Raw genomic sequence first — 25,179 nt, forward strand, 5'->3', positions numbered from 1 at the left:
AATACTGAATAACTCAATGTCTGATACAAACTCAAATATTTTACAGCGGAAATGTAAAACCGAACATAATACTGTCTTAACAGTTGCAGCGGAATCTAATTACATAAATCAGAACTGAGAAAAATAACAGTCTTCTTCACCAGTCCCATAACTGATGATGTTCTTCTTCTTCTTCTAACAATTCTTCCTCGCTCTTATCTGAGATGGATTTGGTGGATGAGTGATATGGTTGTCACTCAGTAAGCGGGGGCGGAAATAACTCCCAGTTTTCGAAATCATTTTCATAAAGAAACAATAATATGAATAATATACAGAAATTCTTATTTTCATAACAGAAATCAGTAATCAGTATTCAGTAATCAGAAATTTAACAAGTAAGCACTGAGCACGTTCGTGAATTTCATGGCTAAACTGATATCAGTCCCTTATATGTTCTCTCCTCTAAGGGGTGAGGCCAGTAATCGGTAATCAGTAATGTTCATAATATATATTCCTACCATTAGTTCACTAAGTTTCAGTGCTTCAAAAATCAGAGATCAGAAATACTTAAAACATGAATTATCAAACCGATTTCAAGATATTTATACATAAGCCCACTTACAGTAATTTGCTAGAGTTTCGGTTGAAGTCTACTGGAAATATGGTTGCTCTCGCTACTGGATTTTACAGCTCGAACAAGGCACTCTCTTAGCTCGAAAATTTAAGTAATAATCTCAAGATTTGTGTAACACCAATTCAGAAACTTGAGGGTGTTATTTATAGGCCAAAATCTGACTGTTAGACTCCCTATTAATGGCCATAATCTGCATTTAACAGCCTTTATGCCATTGTAAATGCTTCAGTTACATGTAGTTCAGCAGATAGAGTCATTTTTTCTTGGGGTTTAGGTTATAGGTTCAATTCTTACTAAGGTCATTTTTTTATTATTTTCTATAATTTATATATATATATATATATATATATATTAATTATAGAAAATTTTGAATTAATTTGATACTAGTCTGGATGGTTCAATTTAAGACACTAAAAATTTGAAAGTTTAAAATCATAGCTCGCATGACCCAATTTTCTTGGCTCCATCACTGTGCGCAAGTATCATTTACTTCGTGTTTCATTTATTAGTAGTTGTAAAATTTTTAGACTTTGAATTTTAGGTGATACAGATTTTGTTTTAAAACATTTTCCATGAGATTCTAATGGGAAATGTAAGGATGATTAAAGAAAATAAGTTGGTTGAAGGGAATGAAGAGAAGATTCACGAGGCTGCTGAAAGAAGGGAGCGCCAAAGAAATAGAAATGTGACTATAAGATTCCTAGATTATGATCGTTGCAATTTCAGAAACAGTACATAACATTTTCCAACAGTCATATTCTTGTGTTTAATGTATATACAAATCTTGGAGGTTATATATATACATCTTGAAGATCAAATACAAGTTTTTGAAGGAGATTCAAAGTATGATTAACTTACATGAAGAAATTATGTAAAATAAGAGCAAGTCCAAGAAGGAGAGTCTAAATAGATATATTAGCTCAGCGAAACATTTGGGAGTATATACAATATAATGAATTAATTTTCTCACACACACAATCACTCACATATACAAGATATACGAGTTTCAAAATTTAATTGAGTGATAGTCTTCACACAAAGACATTAAAATCCGTGTTTGTAGTTTTGGTATAAAAGACGTTAAACATTATGCTGATTGTGACATTGCGACTTATAATCGAGAGTGTGCTAGGAATTTCAATTAGACAATGGATATGTCCTAAATTGAAATTGGCTTGTACAACATGTTGTATAAATCAAAGTCTTCAGTGAATCCTTCCAAGGGGAAGAAGGGTGTGACGTAGGAGTTATTAATCTACGAACATTTATAAACAAATTTTCGCATATTTATTTATCACATTTACTTATTTTGTTGCTTTTTTGATAGGTATAGTTGAAGCATTTTATTTATATTTCAAATATTATAATATTATATAAAAAATATTTGATAAAATGCTTCAACTAAACCGTTCTTATTATTTGAACTTGCATATTTTTAAATACTTTTCAAAATGTTTAATCAGTTTTTAGATGGATTATTTTGAGTTTTTTCCGCTTGGTTTTAGAACCAAACTCGATTTAATTTCTCGATTCATTTTTGAACATTTCCAAAACGATATATTGTAGCTCTTTTAATCGCAAAATCTTTAAGAGTTTATTCAGTCTCCCTTTAAATTCTAACACGTTCCTAACAGTAATTATACATAAAACGAAATATATTTGCTATAATTGTTTTTACCATCCATTCTATTAAAAATTGGCTAATAACTTTTCCCCCCTTCAAGTTTCTTGAGGTGAAATCAAAATCTAAATTAAGAGATTATTTGCACATTAAACACCTATATATGCACTACTACTATAAAGGTACTTGTATAAGATAAATGTATTCCGAATTGAGATAAACACTGTTTCAAATATAAACAAATATTGTTCTTATTTCAAATTCAATTAATCTAACGATATCTTGATGTATATGATCAAAAGTCTTCGTGAATTTACATTTTCACTACTCAGTCATTGCATGTATACACCTACATTTCATAGACATATATAACTACACATGCATTTGGATTACCGATAATAATAATTAACGGATTTCAATAAATAAATACCTACTTAAATATTCAATTTCCAAACAAAAACATGATCATTTTGATCACAGTATTTAATTAAATTACACACAGATATGTAAATCTTACCGAAAGAAAATTTGTTTTTATTAATCCACCTCAATAACTTCCATTTTCTTGATTCGCATTACAGTTTACACGTTAATGGGGACAAGCTTAAACCATTGAACTTGAGGATTTTTATCACAAGTTGGAGTATCAGCTAGGTCGTCTCCTAGACAAAGGCATTTCTTAGTGACAATTGTGGCATCAGCAGCATTGTTTTCTAAGCACAAATAACTCCCTTGGCCATTTTGGGCAGCTAGATGAAGCCTGGGCCTCGAAGCGATCTTCCACTTGCTGCTATTCCTGGTGCAATCGTCGGAAACATGTGCAGTAGAACCATCTTCAGCCACCACTAGGCACTGTGGACTCCCCACCAACTTGATCGGACCATCGTCTTGGTGTTCCCATCGACTTGCAGTGGTGCATTCGGATAAAAAAATGTAGGTTTCGCGGACTTGAACACATTGGCCGGTTAAAGGATGGAACATTACGTAAGACATTGGATGTTTTGGATCAGAATCTGGGAATTAGAAATTTTAATGATGATGAGGTCGTGACATATGTTCGCCATGAACTGTATTCGACATATATTTGCATATGTTAATGTACCATCTTTTAAATGTTACTATTTTATTCTAATTAATTTTTTATATAGTATCTCGTCAAATATGAGTTAAACCAATCAATTACCCGAATTACTTACATTAATTCGAATATGGTTAAAGAACTTGAATGATACCTTGGTTCACCTGTCTTGCAAGTTGCAATCTCTTCACGAAAGAAAGATTCTTAGGACGAGCCCAATCAAAATCCAGAATCCCATTAGGTTCATACATATTAACTGTTCCTTCCCTAAGCATATAGCTTCCATGAATACCCCATAATGCCCACTCAATATCATTCTCCACTATAGCCGCCAAGAAGCAGCTCATATACCTGTTATCTGCCTCACTTGCACCTGTTTCATCTATACCCCATTCACTCAAGAACAAAGGGAATGAATTGTTTCCTCGGATCAAGAATAGGTAACTGTCCTCAGCACCTTGTAGCATATTTGCGCATACTAAGTTAGTTTGAGCCTCCCATTGTTTATCTGAGGTTCCGACCGTGTACCAATGTGCTTCAAACACTATTTTGTTGGCTATAGTCGTCCCAAATCTTTTCGATTTTAGAAATCCTAGGGTTGTGTCATAGTTTAGACCAGAGATAACTACGAGAAGATTAGGGTTTATTCTGTTGATGAGGGCGGCTCCTTGTTGCATGTACTTGTACCAATCCGGCTCGTTTTGTCTGTCACCTCGGAGCTCATTTCTTATGCTCATTGCTACAACCTAAAATATATATTCACGTTTTCAGAATTAAATATCTGAGAAAACTCTTCGAGACAAAGTTGCTCGTATCGCAATTGGGAAAATTGCATGCCTTATATAGCCTTTTAAAATTCAAATAATCTCTCCTGAAAACCCTTTTCGTCCACATATTTATTGTTGAAATCCCCTTTTATATATATGACATAAATTTAACTTGCATGTTTGAAAACAAAAAGGGGTTGTTACTCAAATTCTAACTTATCACATGATATTTTATAGCACATTCGGAATTCTATGAGGATTTGGAATTTTATCTAGAAAAATGGAATTAGATGCTAAAGTATAAAATAAATATATAGACATAAAATTACGCACATTGCACCTTCGGGATTTTATATCCCGTGTATCTTTGATCGATCTACTACATAGTTAAATTCTCGGAAATATTTTAAAAAATTCAGAATAATCTTATGAACTCACCGCGGGATTACCCTTGTACATGGTTGCAACTGCCTCCAATCCCTGTAACCATTCACTAGGATCAAAGTTAGCATCCCCGAAGAATCCATTGCCATCTCCTCCATTGCAACACCAGTTTGGCTCGCTGATATGGTTATCCACCACCAGAATCAGATCATTCCTCCCAAGTTCATCCACCACTGCTTTATGAACTTCAATCACATTCATGTTCAAAAACTGTGGATTGTTTTTAGCAACCCCGGCTTTCGCGTCTTTTAATCCTAGTTTATCAAGTGATTGTGAAACTGTGAGGTTACCATATTCAGGTCTTGTGATCATGAATGTAGGCCAGGTGAATCTCACACAGTTGAACCCGGTCGCCGTTATCTGTGATACTATGTAATTTAGGGGCTGTTTTTCGAGCCCTTCCGCGAAAGTTGGTTTTAAATGTGAGGCCCAATTCACGCAGGCGAGTTTCACCCGCTTTCCTGTTGCTTCATCTACTATCCATCTGGAGTTTGTTGAAAGAGGGAACGAATTGCAGAGTGCCGCTGTTTGCAGAAGAAGAAACACGAAAATAATTGCTTCTATGAACTTCATGATTTTGCAAAGAAGTGTGTTGTATCGGCCGGGTAGCATTTTTGCGTACTTATAGCACATGGAATTCAAAGGGTGTGATTCGAAAGTTAGGTGCATTAACAAATGAAAAAAGTTGGTAGTATTGAAGATTAGGTGAAATCATATTTTTCTTGAAATCAGTCTTCTGTTTCAAAATTAATTCAGGACTATCATATCATATAACTTCGAGTAGCTTTGCAAATTCATAGATCAAATATCTTTTTGGCGTTCTTTCTTCTTTTGAACTTGCATCGTATAATCCTCTTATTGCATGTTAGCCCATAAATTATATGGCGAACAGCTATATCTGTAACATCTCACATATATTATATATTTTACAAATATGTAATACAGTTGTAGAGTAATGTATAAATTTAAACACAAAAACTCATGTGAGACGATATCACAGCTCAATTTTGTGAAACAATTATTCTAATTGAGTCACCAATTAAAAAGTATTACTTTTTATATCGAAAGTATTATTTTTTATTATAAATATAGTCATGGTTGATCCGTCTCATAAATAAAGATCCATAAGACCGTCTGACAATAAACCTACTCTTAGTTATAAGTGTAACATATAATGTTATAACACCCATAGAAACATGTGAATTGCTGAACTTCAAACGTGAATGGATGGATGCTCACATTTAACCAGCAGCCTTTGGTCAAAATAAGAGTTTTAATTTGGAAAAAGAGGAAAATGCTTAACGCGCTTTGATACGAAGGCCAGCTCCCGACGGATAGAGTACTACTTTCATTTCATCATTTCAATCATCTCAAAATTTATCTTCTTAATATAATGAAATGTTCATTAAAAAAAATTTGTTGTTTATGTTATGAGGTACTTTAATTTTATCCAATCACCAAGAGAAAAATCAACTAATTTTAATTTATTCTTATTATAATATTATATAGAAAGGCTGTACCCACAGAATATTATAGTGACATATTTTCTTGATTTGTGGACCAACATAAGATTATAAATATGACGTTAACGAGCGAGACGGAATTCCTTAATTATACTAGAAAAGAATGTGATTCATGTAAGGCTAAATTCAGTTGATGTTAATGTCAAAACGCTGGTCTGAAATATTGAATAACACATGGTCAGAATGTGCGCCTAATTATTACCGTGACATACAACAATTTGAAGCACTGTGGTCGTTTTTTAGATGATTTTTAATGTATATAATATAATAGCAGCTTTATTTTTGTCCGTGTAAAAATGCTTATGAAAACACTTCTTTTTATCTAAATGTTTCATTTTTCAAATTTGCATCTATCATCTTTAACGCATTTCCTGCTGTCATTCATTTTTTCGATGATTTTTCATCAATTTGGAAATTTAATTTAGAATTAAACACATGTGCACACATGTTAGAGTAGATGCCCTGCAAGCCAACGGTTGGCTAGGGAATTTATTGACTCAAGTGAAATAAACAATCTTTATTTTAATATAATTTAACTTTTAATGGTTTCGTTATACTTTATTTGTATACCCATGCAAACAGCATAGATAAAGTCCTTGATTATACTTTAATACAAATGAATCGTAATTCGATGTTGAAACTCATTTGTAAACAGTGCATATTCTAAATTCGTTCCTAGTCGATTCAGCCGCCTAAAATATGGATAAAGGTCGCTTGAGCTCGAGACTATCATCTGTGATTTTGTGTACTGCGTTTCTTGGTAAGGACATAGAGATGTCCAAACATACAGATGGGTAGTCATATGATGATTATATCGAACAACCCTCCCTCGGACTTTCCAAGTGGTTATCATTCATCGAGAGGATAAGTCCGTGGTTATGATTGTACACCATTAGTCCTTACGACCCGGGACAACACTGAGGCTCTATATGCTAGGGCTGTGCTTTGACTCGTTTACCGGCTCCAGGAGAGTCATCAGGTGGCGAGGTTGGGTACAGTTGCGACACATATAGGAGCCAGTGCATTGTAGTCGGGGATTCACCACTAACCTACGGGTGTGGATATCCTATGTGATCTGATGAAATAATAGTGCATGAAATCTCTGGCCAGAGTACGAGATGTACGTTGGAGAAGGAGTTCTCCAAATAGTACACGCGATGCCACTATTATAGTTATTACATAGTTATCGAATTAATATGCAACCCTCGATGAACCAATGGTTGCAGATTCGATCGGGATATATGAGATGAAGGGACCGTACTGTACGTTAATCATAATCGACTGGTTCTTGCAGGCACTATCAGTGATACCTAAGGGATCATGGGGCGATGCTACTAGACGCTCTTACCATGATCCGATGGGTGCAATCAGAAATGAGTTCTGACATTCTTGATCAAGGTGTTGATGAAAAGAATGGGGCTAACTAGGGTAAGCCCGAATAAAGGATTATGTCCTGAATTACAAAGAGTTGTGAACCCACGGCTAGCTGTATCCCTGAACCATTGAGGGTCACACAAGTACTGGATTGTTTGTTCCCGTTGACAGAATAAATTCAAGAAGTTGAATTTGTATTATATAGTAAATTCAAGGAGTTGAATTTATAAAATTTGAAAATTTAATTTATTAAATTCAAATGTTGGATTTATTAAATATTAAATTTTCGAGGTGATAAAAATTCAAGGAGTTGAATTTATAATTTAAATAATAAATTCAAATGTTGAATTTATAATATATTTAATTTATTAAGCTCAAAAGTTGAGTTGATTAATTAATAAATTAAATATGATGGATAATATGTTTAATGTGCTTGTAGGGGTACAAGTCCAACATATTAAATAATTAAAGTTTTAATGGGCTTTGATTAAATTAATTAAACTAGTTAGACTAGCCCAATTAATTAAATCAAGCACATTAATGTTAATTATGTAATTAGGGTATGGATTTACTATAAATAATGTATTCAAGTCAAAACCCTAGCCCTACCACCACAAAAGTTTCGAGACACCCACTTCCGAAAAAAAGAAAATTTCGGCCTCCTTGTTTTTCTTTCCAAGGTTGAGCCGCCTCTCCTTTTAGTCTCCAACGTAAAATATCTTCCAAATTTCTAGTGAAATTTGGAAGAGGATCACACAATTCAGTCGTGGACTTGATAGGAGGATTTCATCGAAGAAAGTTCGTAGGGAATCAACAAGAGCTAATCCGTTAATACCGGATCAGTTGGTGTCCAGTGATTTATTCACCAAAGGTATATTTTTCTAACGCCCTATGAATTGTTGTTAAAATCATACGAGCGCCCAAAGCAAAACACATCTTGAATGTCAAGATCTAAAATTTTTAAAACTTCCGCTGCGTTTGGGCGTGTAAAAAACAGAGATCCAACAACACATCCCTCCAATCTTATTATTACCCGCTACTTACGTTTCCACTAGGTCACTTGAGGTACCAAACCGCTCAAACTTATCAGTATTCATAGGCTTTGTCAGAACATTAACTATGTTATCATTTGTATGAATCTTTTGTATATCTGCACTTCATTCATTTACCGTTTCTCGAACAAAGTGAAAATGAACTCCAATGTGTTTAGTCATAGAATAAAAAGTTTGATTCTTTGCGATGTGCAAGGCACTGTGATAGTCACAAAACAAATAATTTTTCTCTTGTATATGTTTGATATCAACTACTAACTCTTTAATCCATATTGCATCTTTGCAAGCTTGAGTCGATGTCATATATTCGGTCTCCGTTGTATATAACGTCATAATTTTTTGCATTTTTGAAACTCATCTTACTGCTCTCTCTGCCGGTGTAAATACATAATCAGTAGTCGATTTTCTCTAATGAAGATCATCTGCATAATCTGAATCGATATAGCCCTTGAGTGTAAAATCCGATCCTCCAAAACATAATGCAGCATTTGAGCTACTTTTAATGTATCTAAGAATCCTCTTAATCGTACTACAATGCTCTCGTTCAGTATTCATCATGTATCAACTAACTGCTCTAACTGCTTGAGCATTTTCCAATTTTTGTACAGATCATGGCGAAAATAGATGATTTCTGAATGAGGGGAGCTCATCGTCCGTATAAAACGCATATGGGAACTTGTCTTCCCGTCTGATTGTTTCATTTGTCAAATTTGCATGAACGCGTTTCTTGATGCCATTCATTTCTTAGCTTACGGCTAGCAACGAAGCACACATTATGTGTTGCTAATAATAATAAGAAGAATGCTTTTGTAACTTTTTAGTAAATTATTTTGAAACAAAATCAAATCCGAAGTTTAAATGCCGACTGAAATATAAAGATATTTTTTGACACAATGTGGTGAAATTGTAGGACCCGAGAATCATTTGATAGCATATAAAATAAATTATATTTAAATTTCATGTGTCTCGTTTGTTAAAATATAAATATTTATAGAAATTTCAAACGATACTTTTTATAAGAACGAGACGTTGCATTAAATGTTACCTTGTAAATGCCTTAAACAAGCTGTCCATGAAGCCCATCTCTTAAATAATAACTCTCTTGTAAGGCCCAAATACTCCAATCCAGATCCATTTCCGCCAAGTAGCCCAAAAAACACCCCAAGAAAACATTATGGCTGGGTTTGAGCCATCAAATTTAAATTCATACTCTCTAAATAAAATGAGTTTATGGTGAATAAAGTCAAATCTACTGAGAACGAAAAATTTATTTCTTTCGAGGAAATAAAAAAGAGAGAGGATATTTTCGGATAAAATCTAATTAAAATATTAAAACTAAAATTAGCAGTAAGAAGGCTAACAATTTATTTATTCATGCAATTCCAAATAAATAAAATTAAAATTATATGGATAACCGCTAAAATTTTTGTGTTCTCTTAATTTAATTGGCCGAACTCAGCATCAAGTCAAAACTTATCAGTAATCAACTTAGTACGACAGTGTTCCATATTAATTAAAGATATCATTTTCGTTTTGTGAAAATAGTTAATCCTAAAATCTAACAACCGAGATAACCGCAATTGATAAATCGAGTTTTGTTCATTTATTTAGACTAAATATGTTATGATAGCAATTATGGATTGTTGAATTCATGGATAACATTAGAAAATCATATATCAAATTAAATTGTCTGATTAATCAACATACAACTTTCATATAAATAAATTATAAACCAACAAATACTTGAACAAAACAAGAATATTAAATTAAAGCACAAAAAGCCTCACACTGATAAGACTGAAATATCCATCGAATCATAAATAAAACTTGGTCTAGATTTCTTGAGAAGCTATGAAAAATTCGTGTGCGTTCTTCTTGTTCTTCACGTTGAAGAGGTGGAATTATGTCCAATTTTTGTATGCCTCACGTTTGCTTCTTCAGGTGTAAATTATTGAATGGGTCCAAGGATAAAAAGCCATCAACCAAAGAAAACTTAATGTAAATAAAAGATCAAAAAAAACATAGATTTTTTATATAATAAAACTCTATATTATATTTATTTCACTCAATAACAAAATTTTTATACAAATACTTTTCATAAGTCAAACACTATAATTAGGAGTCTAAAATCTGGCATTTTCTTCACAAATTTCAAATTTCACTGTTTGAAATTCTCGCTAGATCCAGTTGTCACATGCAGCTGAAGAATAGTCACAACGCGTGACCAGTGACCACCCGGTCATGCTTTGTGAAAAATCCACGTCTGAATTTTTTCTGCTCCAAGTCCTCCATAAAGTTCATATTTACAACTTTAAATGTAATATAAAATAACATTTTTAGCTCATGTTTATCCCAAGAGCATAAAAATTCTTCTTATAACAAAAATAATAAAAGTGTATCAATTAAACACGTCGTAAATGTCAACAAATAAGAAATACGACAAAAAAAAATACAAACTATTAATTCTATATTATTCACTCCCAATTCACTAACAAAAAAGGTGCCGTGTTCCCACCCTCAACCAAAAAACCAGCTTTATTTTGTAAATCTTGAATTACACTCTTACAAAACCTATTTAATGGTTCATTCAACCACAAATTTGTTTGTCCCTCAGTAAATCAATATCCATGAGTATCATAAACTAATTTCGTCGAAAATTTAAATTCAATGACTTTTTCTTTAAAATGTAAAATCAAGATCGTAATGCAAGCAAAAAATGATCACAAGAAAGTTCGGATTCACTTTGAATTGCTTCTTGTTCCCTCTTTCCCGCGGGCTGCTTATCGAGCCCTTCTGCCAACATGGGCTCTGGGGTGGGCTCATCTATGATCCATCTCGAACTAGTTGGCAGAGGGAGTGATGAGGAGTTGCATAGGAGAAAAGAAGCAACAATTGCACAAAGTTCCTTTGCATGTTTCAAGTCAAAGTTCAGTTAAAACAAACCACATATGTTTAAGTAGAGGCTATATAGGAATGCACAACTATTAAATTAGGTTGTCTGTGATAATACTTTAATGTCGACTAGTACGTTTTAGCAACAAAAAACGATTTTTTCATTTCATTAATCCAAAAGAAATTAAAGTCACTCCCAGACTATAGCAAGAGAATGGTGGTTAAATGATTCACAGCATCAAGATTACTTACTCTACGGAGGCAACATCCACGTACATTAATTAAGATGTGCCGAGGAAAATAAAGCTAAAGGTGGCCTATAGGGTGTTCAGAAATCGAATCAAACTGTAAAACCAAACCAAATCAAACTTAATGATTTGGTTTTATTTTCAAGGAATCGCGGTTTGGATTGGTTTTACAATCCATCAAACCATAAAAATTTGTTTGGTTCAAATTTTTGGATAAAAATAAATCAAACCAAACCGATCCAAACCACTACATTAATATATAAAAAAAATTATGTACTAAATTTTATTAATTTAGTATGATTTTTCTTGAATATAAGTATATTTTGTTTGATTTTTATATTATATTATATTATTTGTGAGTTTTGTGACAGTCCAATATAAATCATTCGTATTATGTTTACATCCAAATAGATGGAGCATATTTGGTTGTCTTGATGGGTTTCAAAGCTTTTGTTTAAAATATTTTATGAAATGAAGTAGATATTTAATTTTATTTTAAAAAAAAAAATTAAAGTTATTGCACAGACTAATTGTACAAGTTTCTATGTTTTAACCAAATGCAGCCTTCGGTTCAAGGCTAACTCGAGCTTTTAGAAAAGACCCATGGGAAAATATATACCAAATACATATGTATAACCACATCCTGTACATCAATCTCACCAGTAAATCATCAAATTGTGGGACAATTTCCAGAAAATTAACAGAGGAAAAAACCAGACGAAAAAAGATCATTTCCCAACCTCCAGTGGCTTCAAGGGAAACTGAAGCAACCATCCATGATCCAGCTCTTCGGTACATGTATAATTTTGGTCATGAATCCAGTGTTGATTCTATTTTCGCCGTCTATTTGCGACCAAATCTGGGTTACCTTTCCTCATCATTGCAACAAATTCATCATAGTTTATTCTCCCATCCTGTCATGGGACAAAACGATAACTGATATATGATTTTTCTCATAAAAATAAAGTTTATTCTTTATATTCTCTTACATCTACACAATTAAGCATAATTTTCTCGTCATTTTCCGACTTTCTGAGAGGTAAATAAATCTTGACCTCAAAACTTGCTCCAGTGTGTAGCAGAGTCGCTGTCTACATAAGAGATTATTGAAGGGAAAAGAAACTTTTGGGAAAAGAAAACTTTACATTGTCTGTGTCTACTTCTGCAAGGATTTCTTTAATCGTTTTAGTATCGCCCATGTTGTATTCTTTCAGCGCATGCTCGAGTTCTTCCATCGTGATATACCTAATTTCAGAGGCAAGTATTAGAAAATTGTGAATGCTACTATCCAACACAATAAGCAGAAAGGTGGATGCAAGTGTTACCCGCTTTTGTCCTTGTCAAAATATTCGAAAGCTTTGTACAGATGGTCTTCCCTTTCGACTCGGTTCATGTGCATTGTCGCTGTTATAAATTCAATGTAATCTATTGTTCCATTTCCATCAACATCAGCCTGGAAACACACCTCATGAGTTCTAGCGGCCAAACCTTTCGAAAACTAATTGTCGTGATTGAAATCAAGAAGCATCTTACAATGTTCAGAAATTATGATATGTGGCATTTTTACTGCAAGAAAATATACTGAAGAGAAGAAAATTGTCACAAAACTGCACCACCACAGATTCCATACCCAAAAATGTTGTCTGCAATCTTTTTCACGTACCACGAGAAAAATTTGAATGTGACCCCAAACTAATAGTGATAATAAGACTTAGCGCTACTGACAATAAAACTCAAATCTTTACAGCTATATAGCACATCCTAAACATCTCAATTGAATCATCATGCCACGGGCAGCTGAACAGAAAAACACGAAGTATTGCCAAAACAAACAATTCTCTATATCAGGATCAAATACCAGTTAAATGAACTTAGTTGGTCAACTAGAACTTCGTTGCATAGTTAAGTAGTAAGTTATAACGTTAGATTCAGTTAGTGGCTTTAACTCTAATAGCAATTTGAAACCGCAACATTTGTCACTTAACCAAAGTTTGTAGCTTTTAATAAAACCGAATCTTCAATCTTGAACAATTGTAAAGCACCTATGCCGACCAACTTTCAATAGTTATCACTCACAATGAGATAACATGACAAGTTAATCAACCGGCAACCCAAGAGTGAAGTTTATGGCCCTCTATATAGCTTTGATAAATAAAATCAGATGGGTACCGCTTCCATCAACTGTCTCGCTTCTGATTCAGAGAGTTTGGTACCCAGCTTTGGTAGACCAGCTTTTAGTTCTTCAAAAGTAATGGTTCCACTGTTATCCGTATCCATGGATTTGAACATCTCCTTCAAGCCAATGATTTCTTCTTCAGAAAGATTTTCTGCAATTACCTAGAAATTGCAGCGGCTTAGAATTAGTCGGAAGCACATAAAAGTGCAGTCTGGTATATGAAGGATATATTTTAACCTTGAGAGCTACTTTCTTGAGCTTATTCATCGCTCGGAACTGCTTCATTCTACTTAAAACAGCGATGTCAAGAGGCTTATCAGATGCATCTCCATCTTCTCTCATCCATGGATGGTCTGTAATTTTTAAAGTTGGACTTTGTTATATAAGTATGGGACCATTTTGATAATGATATGAAAGAACAATTAAACAGAAGGCTATCTTTTGCTTCATTTATCCCGAACAATTTCCATTTCTAGAGCTGAAACTAATCACTGCCATTTAATTTTTGTTCTATTCCCCAAAAAATATATTTTCTCGTCATTTTCAAATCTCCAGACCTGATAATTACTTTTCAGCCACCTTATCATCATTTCCAAAAAATATTATTTAATGCCTGCTCAAAAAATAAATTTAAAAATTTTATGGTACTTAAAAGAGCAGACATATCGGATGTGATATTACTAGCCCTCACATTCAAACTGTGACATATAAAGTAAAAAGATGGCTCACTGAAAAAAAAATCAAATATACAATATATTCTATAATTAATTTCCGATAACATATTTACAAATGTTACCAAAGATTTGTATGAATTTTTCTATATAGTCTATATTGCAAACTTTGAGCTCAATTCATGACTACGGTGGATTTCAAATATTTCAAAGAAAGAGATATACGAGTATTCATCATCTTATAGAACTTCGGTACAGATTATAATATGCGAGAAACGATGAAGAATAGCCTTGGTTCCCATTTCCACTGAATAGACATTTTAACATTCTGAAGCAACAAAGAAAGACACTTACTTAAGACTTCAACTGCATTCAGCCTATCCTTAGGATCAGCTTGTAGCATCTTTTTCACAAGGTCCTTGGCGCTACTTGATATCAATGGCCAAGGTTCAGATACAAAATCAAGGTGACCATGCAAAACAGCTTCAAATATTCCCTTCTCGTTCTCTGAAGATACAATTGAAAACATCACCAACATATCACAAATAGACAGGAATTCCTGACAACAATCCTAATAGATGAATTAGCTTTGTGCTTCACTCGTCAGTCAAGCATTTCCATTCTGCGCCCTGTACCTTCAAATTTATGAGCCTATTTTAATAACTAAATAAAAAGTGGCTGAACATATATAAAAAACGATACCTCCCCAGAAGGGTGGAACTCCACTGAGTAAAATATAGAGTATCACTCCAGCACTCCAAATATCAGCCCCGGAGCCGTAATTTCGACGCAACACTTCAGGAGCCACATAGTACGCACTACCAACAAGATCCTTGAATACTTCTCCTGCAGTCGGTAGATAGTGAACATAGAATTTAGCATTTCCGAAATAAATTCAATAGAACTACTTTCGCGACAAATCTGTTTTGCCTTGGATACATGATTCAAAACATTAAGCAATAGAATATAAGAAGAGAATCTTTGTCAACAAAATATTTAAACATTTCGTATAAATTATTTTTAAGTGGTCTTTCGGTGTTTATTTGACTTATCCTCGATATGACCTGTGTTTATCCATGATCGAGACTATTCTTAAAACATTAAATTCAACGCTGGCTTTCTGTTTGCACAAGGAAGAAAAACCAAATAAGTGTCTACTTTCTATCTTAACTCCTGATCGATCAAGAAAATATGGAGAGCTACCTTTGTATTTAAATTTCAATCAAATTACGCCTAACCAATCGAATTTCCGAATTTTCATATGATAGTGCTAGTGTACATTTTTTTCTCGCATAACTAGTAATGATATGAAAGACCTAGGATTAAGCTCATGAAAACTAAGGTCAACGAATCACAAGCTAGCTCCAGGATAAAAAATTTTCCATTATTGCAATTGATTTCAACCACAGCATTGCTTAAACCACCCAAAAAGCTCTTTTCCCGTCAAAGAAGGTGAAATAGCTCAGTATGTAATCCTTCACAATTCTAAACTCGCAACATTTATCATCTGACTAGATAAAACACATTTCTCCATGCATAAACATCTTCATAGACAAAAAAATATATCACTTGGTCATAAAACACTACCTTGTTTGAAAAACACGGACAATCCAAAATCAGTGGCCTTGAGCGGTGAATCCTCGAGAGTACTCAAAAACAAGAAATTCTCAGGTTTCAAATCCCTGTGCATAACCCCCATGGAATGACAGGCGTGCACCACGGTCACAATTTGCCTACAAAGCCCCGCCGCCGCGCGCTCCGAGTAATGTCCCTTAGCAATAATCCGATCAAAGAGCTCGCCGCCGCCACATAATTCCATCACCAAATGCACATTATGCCGATCTTCGAATACTTCTTTCAGCTCCACGATATTACGGTTCCCAGTAAGATGGTGCATGATCTGAACCTCACGGCGGACGTCGGCCACGTCATCTGCGTTCAGGAGCTTCCTTGTAGCGATCGATTTGCAGGCGTAGGTCAAGCGCGTGGCGCGATGTGTCACGAGATGGGTCACCCCGAATTGACCCCTGCCAAGTTCCCGGCCAAAAATATAGACGGAATGGATATCCGACATGGGTCGTCCGAGGACGCGGCCTGGTCCGGCGGGGAGGGGATGGCGAGGAGGTGGTGGCGCGTCCAAAGGCAGGACGGTGATGGCGGGATCTGCCCCGCCACCGTTCGCCGGGGCCGGTGGTGTGACGGTGGTGGTGTGAAGGCTGCTGCAGTTACCCATTGGGCCGGATTTACGTTGACTGAAAAGTCAAAACAATTCTCTAGCGAGAGAGATAGAGGTCCCCTAGCTTGAAGTTGGAACGATTTCACTGATGGTAACTTACGCTTGTTTACGGCTTTTTGTCTGAATATCTACGACGAAATGACTCTACTGCCCCCGCGTGATTGGCAAATCAATCCGTTGCTCGATTATTACTTTAACAAAAGGGGAAACTTCCATGGAATTCCCAAAATTTACATTAATCCAATTTTAGCTCAAAATTTTTAAACAATCCATCACGTTTGTAGGGTGGTATTACTTTGGAATCTTCAAATCCACACCCACCTGTGACCTGTGGCATGTTAGCAAAAGGAAAAAGACGAACACCGCTGCGTTTGCCGGGAGTCGAACCCGGGTCTATTGCTTGGAAGGCAATTATCCTAACCGTTGGACTACAAACGCGACTTGCAACTGTCTCATTAAGTTAATTATATATATATATTAAACATTAGTTTTTTTAAAAGATGGAAATTACGATTATATTAAAACCGTATCATTCCAGTCGAAATTCTAATTTTACGTAAATTCAGTAAAGATCGTACTCAAACAACATAAGGTTCCACCAACAAATGAACTCGAGGACGGTCCCTTCTGGATTTGAATATTGACGTGGGTCAGGCACATTTTTTTTAAAACAGCATTTTAAGGATACGACACTCCAAGGCATCCAATTCCAGCATTAGCATATGGTGAAGAACATAACGTTGTCTCAAAGCCATGCAACACATTTCTAACACGGTTTCAAAATATTACTAACAACGATTTTGCACTAGAGAAGCCCTTAATAGTGTGAAATTGCGACGTTAGACGTATATTACACTACAACACAGACGTGTCATTTCTGAAATAGATTAAATGTGAGAACTAGCAAGCTTTGGTTATGGAATTTGGAAGCTTCATCTGTGTGGTGCAAGAAATAACATGAAATTTGTGGTCTTATAGCTCATGTATTCAAAAGCTTGTTATAGATATGGTTGTCTATAAATTTTGTTCTTTGTTTTGAATTTTTATCGAAGTAAATTGTCATTATCTCAGCTCCAATATAGTGAGCTATCGGAAAAAATTCACATTCTATAAATAAAAAAATTTAACAGATATTTTATAGGGAAACGATTATGAAGAATAAACAGTAAAATTTTTAGATTCTAATTCTCTACTGACCATTCCACATTATTGTTAAGCATCTTTTATCCAAGGTTTCTGCCCCATTCTTTCTTCTATTATTGCTGTTTATTCTTTTTCCAATGTTTCAAATCTTGTCTGCTCATGCTTTTCTAATCCTACTTGCATCACCCACTCAGCCATATCCCTTCTTTAAATCGAATTTGCCTTGTCTCACTTGTTTCATCTTTTTTCCCCGTGCCTTAAAGATGGCAGCACCTCTATTTTAGCCGACGAAGATCAAGAACTAGAAAAAGAGAGTCGACTAAGAGTTAAAATTCAGAAGTGTTCGTATTTCTTCATTGGAGAATGAATGGCAAAAAGGGTAGTGTTGAAATCAAAATGACTCCCATTGGGAAAGATAAGATATCAGATTCTAACAGAAATTATGTAGACGGAGTTGACTTTTTTTTGTGCAAAAGCTTCATTTTGAGTGTTTGGGAATTCTGCAAAGAAGATGTTGATAGAGTAACATTTTCTCTTAAAGTCGGCCTCGCGGTTCTTGCTGTATCGCTCTTGATATTATGTCGAGATTCTTACAAAGTTTTTGGCACCAATATTATCTGGTCTATCCTAACTGTTGCCATCATGTTTGAATACACAGTCGGTGTGTATAACATTGCATAAAATCAGCTCAAAAGTTTTTCAAATTTTGTTATTTTCTGAGTACTTATTTGACCATATTCCATGCATTTTTTGACATGAATGCTAGGTGCCACATTTAACCGAGGATTCAACAGAGCACTGGGTAGTCTTCTGGCTGGAGTCATGGCTATAGCCGTTGCACATATTGCTTTAAGCACCGGCCAAGTTGCTGAACCAATCATAATTGGTTTTAGCATCTTCATTGTTGGCAAGTATTTTTCAACTCTTAATCCCCTTCGCCTGTCGCGGAGTATATTAGTCTAAGAAACGTTGTTTTAACATTTTGTAGGAACGGTAACATCATTCATGAGGTTATGGCCATCCTTAGTTCCATACGAGTATGGATTTCGAGTAATACTTTTCACCTACTGTTTGATCATCATTTCTGGTTATCGAATGGGAAGCCCGTTCAGAACAGCCATGGATCGGCTCTACTCTATCGCCATTGGAGTGATAGTAGCAGTATTAGTTAATCTGTTGATTTTTCCTATATGGGCTGGGGAACAGTTGCACAAAGAACTTGTCAACAACTTTGCCTCAGTTGCTGATGCACTTGAAGGTATTTCAAGTTATGAACCACCATATTTATGCATACATCCAAATAATGTGTGCGCGCGTACTTGCAACCTAAAATAGTAATGCCCATTAGTCGGGGACACCCAGGATTTTGGTGGAGTTCGGAAAATTACCTTTACTCACGTTTGTTAAGCCTGCCCTGTTATAAACAGAAGGTGTCAAGAATCCAACTTTTTTTTTATATGAAACATATCATTAATGGTAAAAAGAGAGTTAAATTACAAGTACACTGGGCATAAGGGGAATCAAGAAATCAAATCCTTCCTAATACATTCATAAAAGAACATTAGCTACGTCCTACCAATTGTCAAGAATCCAACTTTTACTACTTGTTATTCGCTGTTTGATTAATTTTAATCGTTAATGCTTTGGGCATTCGTTGTATTTTAGAATGTGTTAGGAAATACTTAGAAGACGATGGATCAGAACAACCCGAGTTCACAAAGACTGTCATGGACGAGTTTCCAGATGAACCTGCCTATAGAAAATGCCGGTCAACTCTGAACTCGGCCTCACAATTTGAAACTTTGGTATTATATTTGATCAGATGATCTTTTGTGGATGGATGAGGTTAAAAGAAATATAATCAGCAAATGCTCACGATTTTTTCTGCATCTGTTTTCTATGACTATCTAGGCCAATTCTGCTAAATGGGAGCCACCACATGGAAGGTTCAATCACTTCTTTTATCCATGGTCTGAATACGTGAAAGTGGGTGCGGTCCTACGTACGCTATTGTGCATACGAGGTCATGGCACTTCACTGTGTGCTACACACTGAAATTCAGGTCTCAGAACATTCATCTATTGTAAATTTTCACAATGACGACATTCGAACATGATTGAGCTCGAGCCAAATCTATACAACACGAATTCCTAAAACCTAAAATATGTCTGAAACAGGCCTGCCATATATAAGAAACACAGATGATCATCATGTCAATGATTCTCCTTTAGTGGCTTTCCTTTTTCTTTTGTTTTTGACGATACCTTTATTGGCTTTTGATGATGCACAAAAGCCGAAACATAAAATAAGGCCTTTCTAATTACCTACGAACATAAAGAATCAATTCGACAACAAAGGAATCAGATTAAAAAAAACGAATCAGTGGTAAGAATATATTCGGAAAAAGAGTAGAGATATAAATTTTGTAATACTTGGTAGGAAAAACCCAAATTTGGAGAACTTTACGCACAAACCGTAGTAAGAAGCTGTGACTTTTATGAAAATTTCATTATTAACACTAATAGCTAGATGATAATTGATAAGTTCGCGACAAAAAAAAAAAAAAAAATCCTTTTTCTCATACATACTATTTTCTTTGTATCAGGCCCATTATAACCTTAGAATCACATTCCAAAAGGAGATCCAAGAAGCATCAAGCGTGGCAGCAGAGCTAGTCCGGTACCTAGGCCAAGATATAGACCACATGCAATGGAGCCTCAAGTCTTGCCTCCTTAAACGTGTTCACAGCTCCATAGAAAAACTGCAAAGGGCCATTGACATGCAGTCGTATCTCCTAGCATCTACATACGACCCACCGGATAATTTGTCTATGCAACAAACAAAGCTAACTCATGCATCGTCATCGACCTTTTCTGATCTTGATACGAAAAGTTTAGAACAAAATTTGGATACCCCAAATCAACTTCTGGGAACTACGGTACGCTTGCAGGTCGAATCGTATCATGAGATGATGAGGAAGCAGTCGAGAAGGCAATATTCTTGGCCATCAAGAGAAGTTGATGCTTTCGAAGACGATCGTGGCTTTAACAAGGATTCGATTCCTAAAATGCAGGAACTAGAAACTACTACAAATCTGTCACTTGCAACTTTTGCCTCGTTGCTTATAGAATTTGTGGCGAGGCTAGATCACTTGGTTGAAGCAGTAGATGAACTCTCGAATATGGCTAAATTCAAACAAGGTGATGCATAGATATATTCAGGCAATATATTTACTATAAAAAAGATTATGGTTGTTGAAATACAAAAATTTGTATTACGTAAAGTAAACAAACAATATATATAAACTCAATATCTTGTTCCACCAATGGCATTGTGTGTTAAATTTATTATTATTATTTTTTTAAGAAAACTCGATCTAAAGAGATATAAGTCGATAGTGAGTTTGCTAAATTAATAATTTTGTCAAATTAAAGAATCTCAAAGATCAATATTCTGACCCAAGTTTATATATTGGTCATGTATAGAACGGGAAAAACTTGCAATTTATACCGATTCCAGATTTATTCTGCCAAAATTTAGTTTGTTTTATAAATTAATGTAGATAAAAAGAAATCAATACTTAATAGATTTATAGAAATACAAAGAAATTCACATCACATGCGAACAAAATGAAAGTATCAAATGCACGTAAACCAATTAGCAAGAGTTTCATTTGTCCTACCAACATCTCTTTTTGGACAAGTTTATCACACAATTTATCGTCGTTCAGTCAGTCCGGACTAAGGATAGTAATTGCGGATTCTCAATTATTTAAAAGAAAAAAAAAAAACTGAAAGTGTCAAACAAGATCGTCTGATGACTCGTCTTATTGAAATCTTAGAAAAGATTATCCCTAAAAAGTTAGTTGTAATTAAAAAAACCTATCTAACTTATTTAAATTTAAAAGATCAGTCGACACGTCGGACCCACATAATAAAGCATAATCTTGTGGAACTTTGCTCCGATTATCATGTCTGCAAAATTACATATGATCAAACTGTTCCAAAACAAAAAACAAATTCTGCTGTTCAATTTTATTTTTCCCTTTTTACTCTTGATTAATTAAAACTAGCTTCTCTTGACATGTGATATATATGCACACATATTAATTTTGTTTGTGTCAAATAATATCTGTCTGAAACTTTTTTGTGGTTTATCAAAAATAACATCATAAGCCCAAAATTAGTTATTTTATACAACTCGGTTATATATTATGATATAGTGTAGATATGTTAATCATAGATAAACTAAAATATTATCAAAATATATTTTTATGATATTTTAAACTTGAAGGGAAATATAACTTCCGTATTAAATTTTTTTCTCAAAGATTAATGTTTCCTTGTTGATATGATTTTGAATATTTAAATATGATTTTAATTTTCTAGATAATGTGATAATTAATGTGATAATTATACTAAGATTTTTGTGATATGATATTTTTGTTTAAAAAGAGTTTGTTTCTAATACAACTCTTACTTCCATATTGTGTAGGTTTCCTCGTGGATAAATCCTATGGTTATAAATAAGAGGATTCATATATCATGCAAAGGGAGGCAAAAATTTGTGTGAGAAAGTCTCACATGTCATATTTTGTGAGATGGATCTCTTATTTGGGTCATCCATGAAAAAATATTATTTTTTATACTAAGAGTATTACCTTTCATTGTGAATATCGGTAGGGTTGACACATCTCACAGATAAATATTCGTGAGACTGTCTCACAAGAAACCTACTCGCAAATGGAGGTGATTTACGCATAAGCATATACATATTATTGCACATTTGCACGCCGTGAGCTTTAGAGAAAATAATGTACAAGGTTGCTGCTGATCGAAGAGTGCTGAATTCATGTGTTGCCGTGATTGTTGGAGACATCTGCAAAGAACATCTGTGAAGGAGTTGGCTGAAGATTTGTTTTTGTTGCTCCAATTTTTGGCTTCATGTTTTTGCTTTGTTAATTATGTTTTAGTGTTGTTGGTTGTTTTAGAAATCATTTTATTTTCTCAACATGTTGAGAAAATTGATTTTTGATTAAAATCACTAGTGTTGATTTTTGTACTCGTTGGTTTTCTAGTTTTGCCAAGAGGCACCGATACTTGTGCAAATTTTAGTCTGGTTTATCTATTTACTTAAAGTTAATTTGTGTTACAAACTTTTATATTCCGCTGCATGTTGTCTGAAATGTCGTAACATTTCGCACAATACTTAATTCTGATAAAACACAAATTTACTGTCACATACGATTATACTCATTGTTACTGTCAAACAAAATAGGTCTCAAACCTTACAAAACTAAATGAAGATGAAGTATTTTTTTATTATATATTTTTTGTTTATCAAAACCTATATCATGATTTCAAAAATAATTGCTCTAGACATCTCATATATCGTAATATAATATCGATTAAAGATTAGTTATTTTTATATAATTGTAATTTTAAAAAAATAGTTTACCATGTATGTCAAAGATAAACCCTATGGAATTTATAATTTATTATTCTCTCTAAGATTGTGGGTTATAAGCGAATCGAGCCGGTTGACGAACATTTCAAGTTGTCTCGATCAATATTTGATTCGTATTTGAATTTATCGAACTCGTACATGTTCTAACTCTTTTTCAAGCCGAACTCGAGCCAAAAGTATTTTGTTCGATAATTCGCGAACCGCTCGCAAGCTTTAATATTTTATTATTATAATATAATTATTTATTAAATATATGCATTTTCATGAGCCTTCCGAACGTTTCGAACTTTTAAAATTTCATTCTCGAACCTTACTATCTGAACAATAGTTCAAATAGCTCGCGAATAGGCTTGAAGATTTAGAGCCGAACTAGAACTTTAACATCATTTCGAGCCGAAATTGAGCCAAAAGAATTAAAACTTCGAGCTTTGAATTTAACTTGAACTCGAATATAATTAACTCGAGCCGAATTCGACCTTAAATTTTTATTAATATTCAGTTCGATTCGGTTCGTTTATACCCCTATGATGCCTGTTAGCCGATCGGTTGTAAAAATAATTAGATGTTTATTATTAATGAAAGAAAAAAGAGAAGAAAAGATCTCTTAATGGTCACATATATTTTTTTATGATTAGAAAAAATTCGGTAGAATTTAAAATTATTTTTGATAATTTATAATTATTATGTGATCTGTTCATCAAATCACCTTCTAAAATTTGAAATAAACATTGAAGAGCTTCGAGCCAGTTTCAGGAAACAAAAAATTAAAATCAAAACCAATAAAAACTGAAATCATAGCATCGATCTTTGACACACAAAAGCTTTAGGCAACATTTGGTTGGATGATAAAATAATGAAATGATTAAGAGAGAAATGATAAAAAGAATGATTGAAGTAGAAATATAATATATAATGATAAAATAATATTATGTTTGGTATGATGGTTAAGAATGAGCTAATTAATAATCTTTTGATGAATTGACAAAATTGTCCTTCCACTTTTGCGGCGGTCGGCGACGGTGTGGTTTCCGGCACCGCCGGCCGGCAGTAGGAGGGGGTGGTCGGCAGCGGCGGTTGGCGATGTCGGTGACAGACGATGGCAGGCGGCGACGACGATGGTCGGCGGTGGCAGGCGGCGGCGGTGGTCGGCGGCGGGAGGCGGTGGTCGGCCGACGGTGGGGTAGCCGTCCGACGGTCATTGGGCGGTCGGTGGAGGGAAGTGGTGGTAAGTTTGGATTTAGGAGAAGGGTAAAATTGGGAAAATATGATGTATTAAGAGTGAGATAAATAATCCTAGGGGGTGATGAGTGATTATTTTAACCCACCTAATATAACATAATCATTAATATGAGGGATTGACTTGGTTAAATAAAAAACGTACCAAACATGAGATTAAGTGGGTTTAAAAATCATAAACACACCTAATCACTCCAACCAAACGCAGCCTTAGTTTATACAAATTCAAATATTCGACTTATTCATGAATTGAGGTTAAAATTATATCTTATTTATTAATTTGTTTAAAGATGTTCACAATATTCTGGACCTAGCTGGAGTTTTTATATTTGACAGAACTCAAATCATTGGATGATTTAGAGTGGAAAACGTCTTCAATAACCGAAAATATTATCTCACATTTCAAAAACGAGTAGGTCTCTTGTGAGTCGGTCTCACGAATCTTTATCCGTGAGACGGGTCAATCCTACTGATATTCACAATAAAAAGTAGAGTGGGTCTCATGTGAGACCGTCTCACGGATCCTAATCTGTGAGACGGGTCAACCCAACGATATTCACAATAAAAAGTAATACTCTTAGCAGAAAAAGTAATACTTTTTCATGGATGACCCAAATAAGAGATCTGTCTCACAAATAC

The 25,179-nt window shown here is 34.4% G+C and overlaps 2 protein-coding genes, 1 non-coding gene and 1 pseudogene across 3 annotated transcripts; 1 reads left to right on the forward strand and 3 right to left on the reverse strand.

The window, feature by feature from the left end:
* Positions 1–2,739: 2,739 nt before the first annotated feature.
* Positions 2,740–5,112, reverse strand: LOC142542909 (glycosyl hydrolase 5 family protein-like). Its single transcript, XM_075649810.1, has 3 exons — positions 4,518–5,112; positions 3,467–4,058; positions 2,740–3,247 (listed from the first exon to the last, which is right to left on the reverse strand). The coding sequence occupies exons 1-3, from the start codon at positions 5,094–5,096 to the stop codon at positions 2,817–2,819; spliced, it is 1,602 nt and encodes a 533-aa protein (XP_075505925.1). The 5' UTR covers positions 5,097–5,112; the 3' UTR covers positions 2,740–2,816.
* A 7,104-nt stretch (positions 5,113–12,216) lies between these two features.
* On the reverse strand, positions 12,217–16,925 carry LOC142542910 (calcium-dependent protein kinase 1-like). Its single transcript, XM_075649811.1, has 8 exons — positions 16,047–16,925; positions 15,162–15,305; positions 14,814–14,966; positions 14,026–14,141; positions 13,782–13,949; positions 12,938–13,065; positions 12,758–12,857; positions 12,217–12,526 (listed from the first exon to the last, which is right to left on the reverse strand). Exons 1-8 carry the CDS (start codon positions 16,690–16,692, stop codon positions 12,443–12,445), a joined length of 1,539 nt encoding a protein of 512 aa, XP_075505926.1. The 5' UTR covers positions 16,693–16,925; the 3' UTR covers positions 12,217–12,442.
* Positions 16,926–17,061: 136 nt separating this feature from the next.
* Positions 17,062–17,133, reverse strand: TRNAG-UCC (transfer RNA glycine (anticodon UCC)). The gene has a single exon. It is a non-coding gene; the product is annotated as a tRNA-Gly (tRNA).
* Positions 17,134–17,982: 849 nt separating this feature from the next.
* Positions 17,983–21,117, forward strand: LOC142541515 (putative aluminum-activated malate transporter 3; annotated as a pseudogene).
* Positions 21,118–25,179: the final 4,062 nt, after the last annotated feature.

Source organism: Primulina tabacum, chromosome 4 (assembly GCF_025594145.1).
Source record: "Primulina tabacum isolate GXHZ01 chromosome 4, ASM2559414v2, whole genome shotgun sequence".
In the NCBI taxonomy this organism is placed as follows: domain Eukaryota; kingdom Viridiplantae; phylum Streptophyta; class Magnoliopsida; order Lamiales; family Gesneriaceae; genus Primulina; species Primulina tabacum.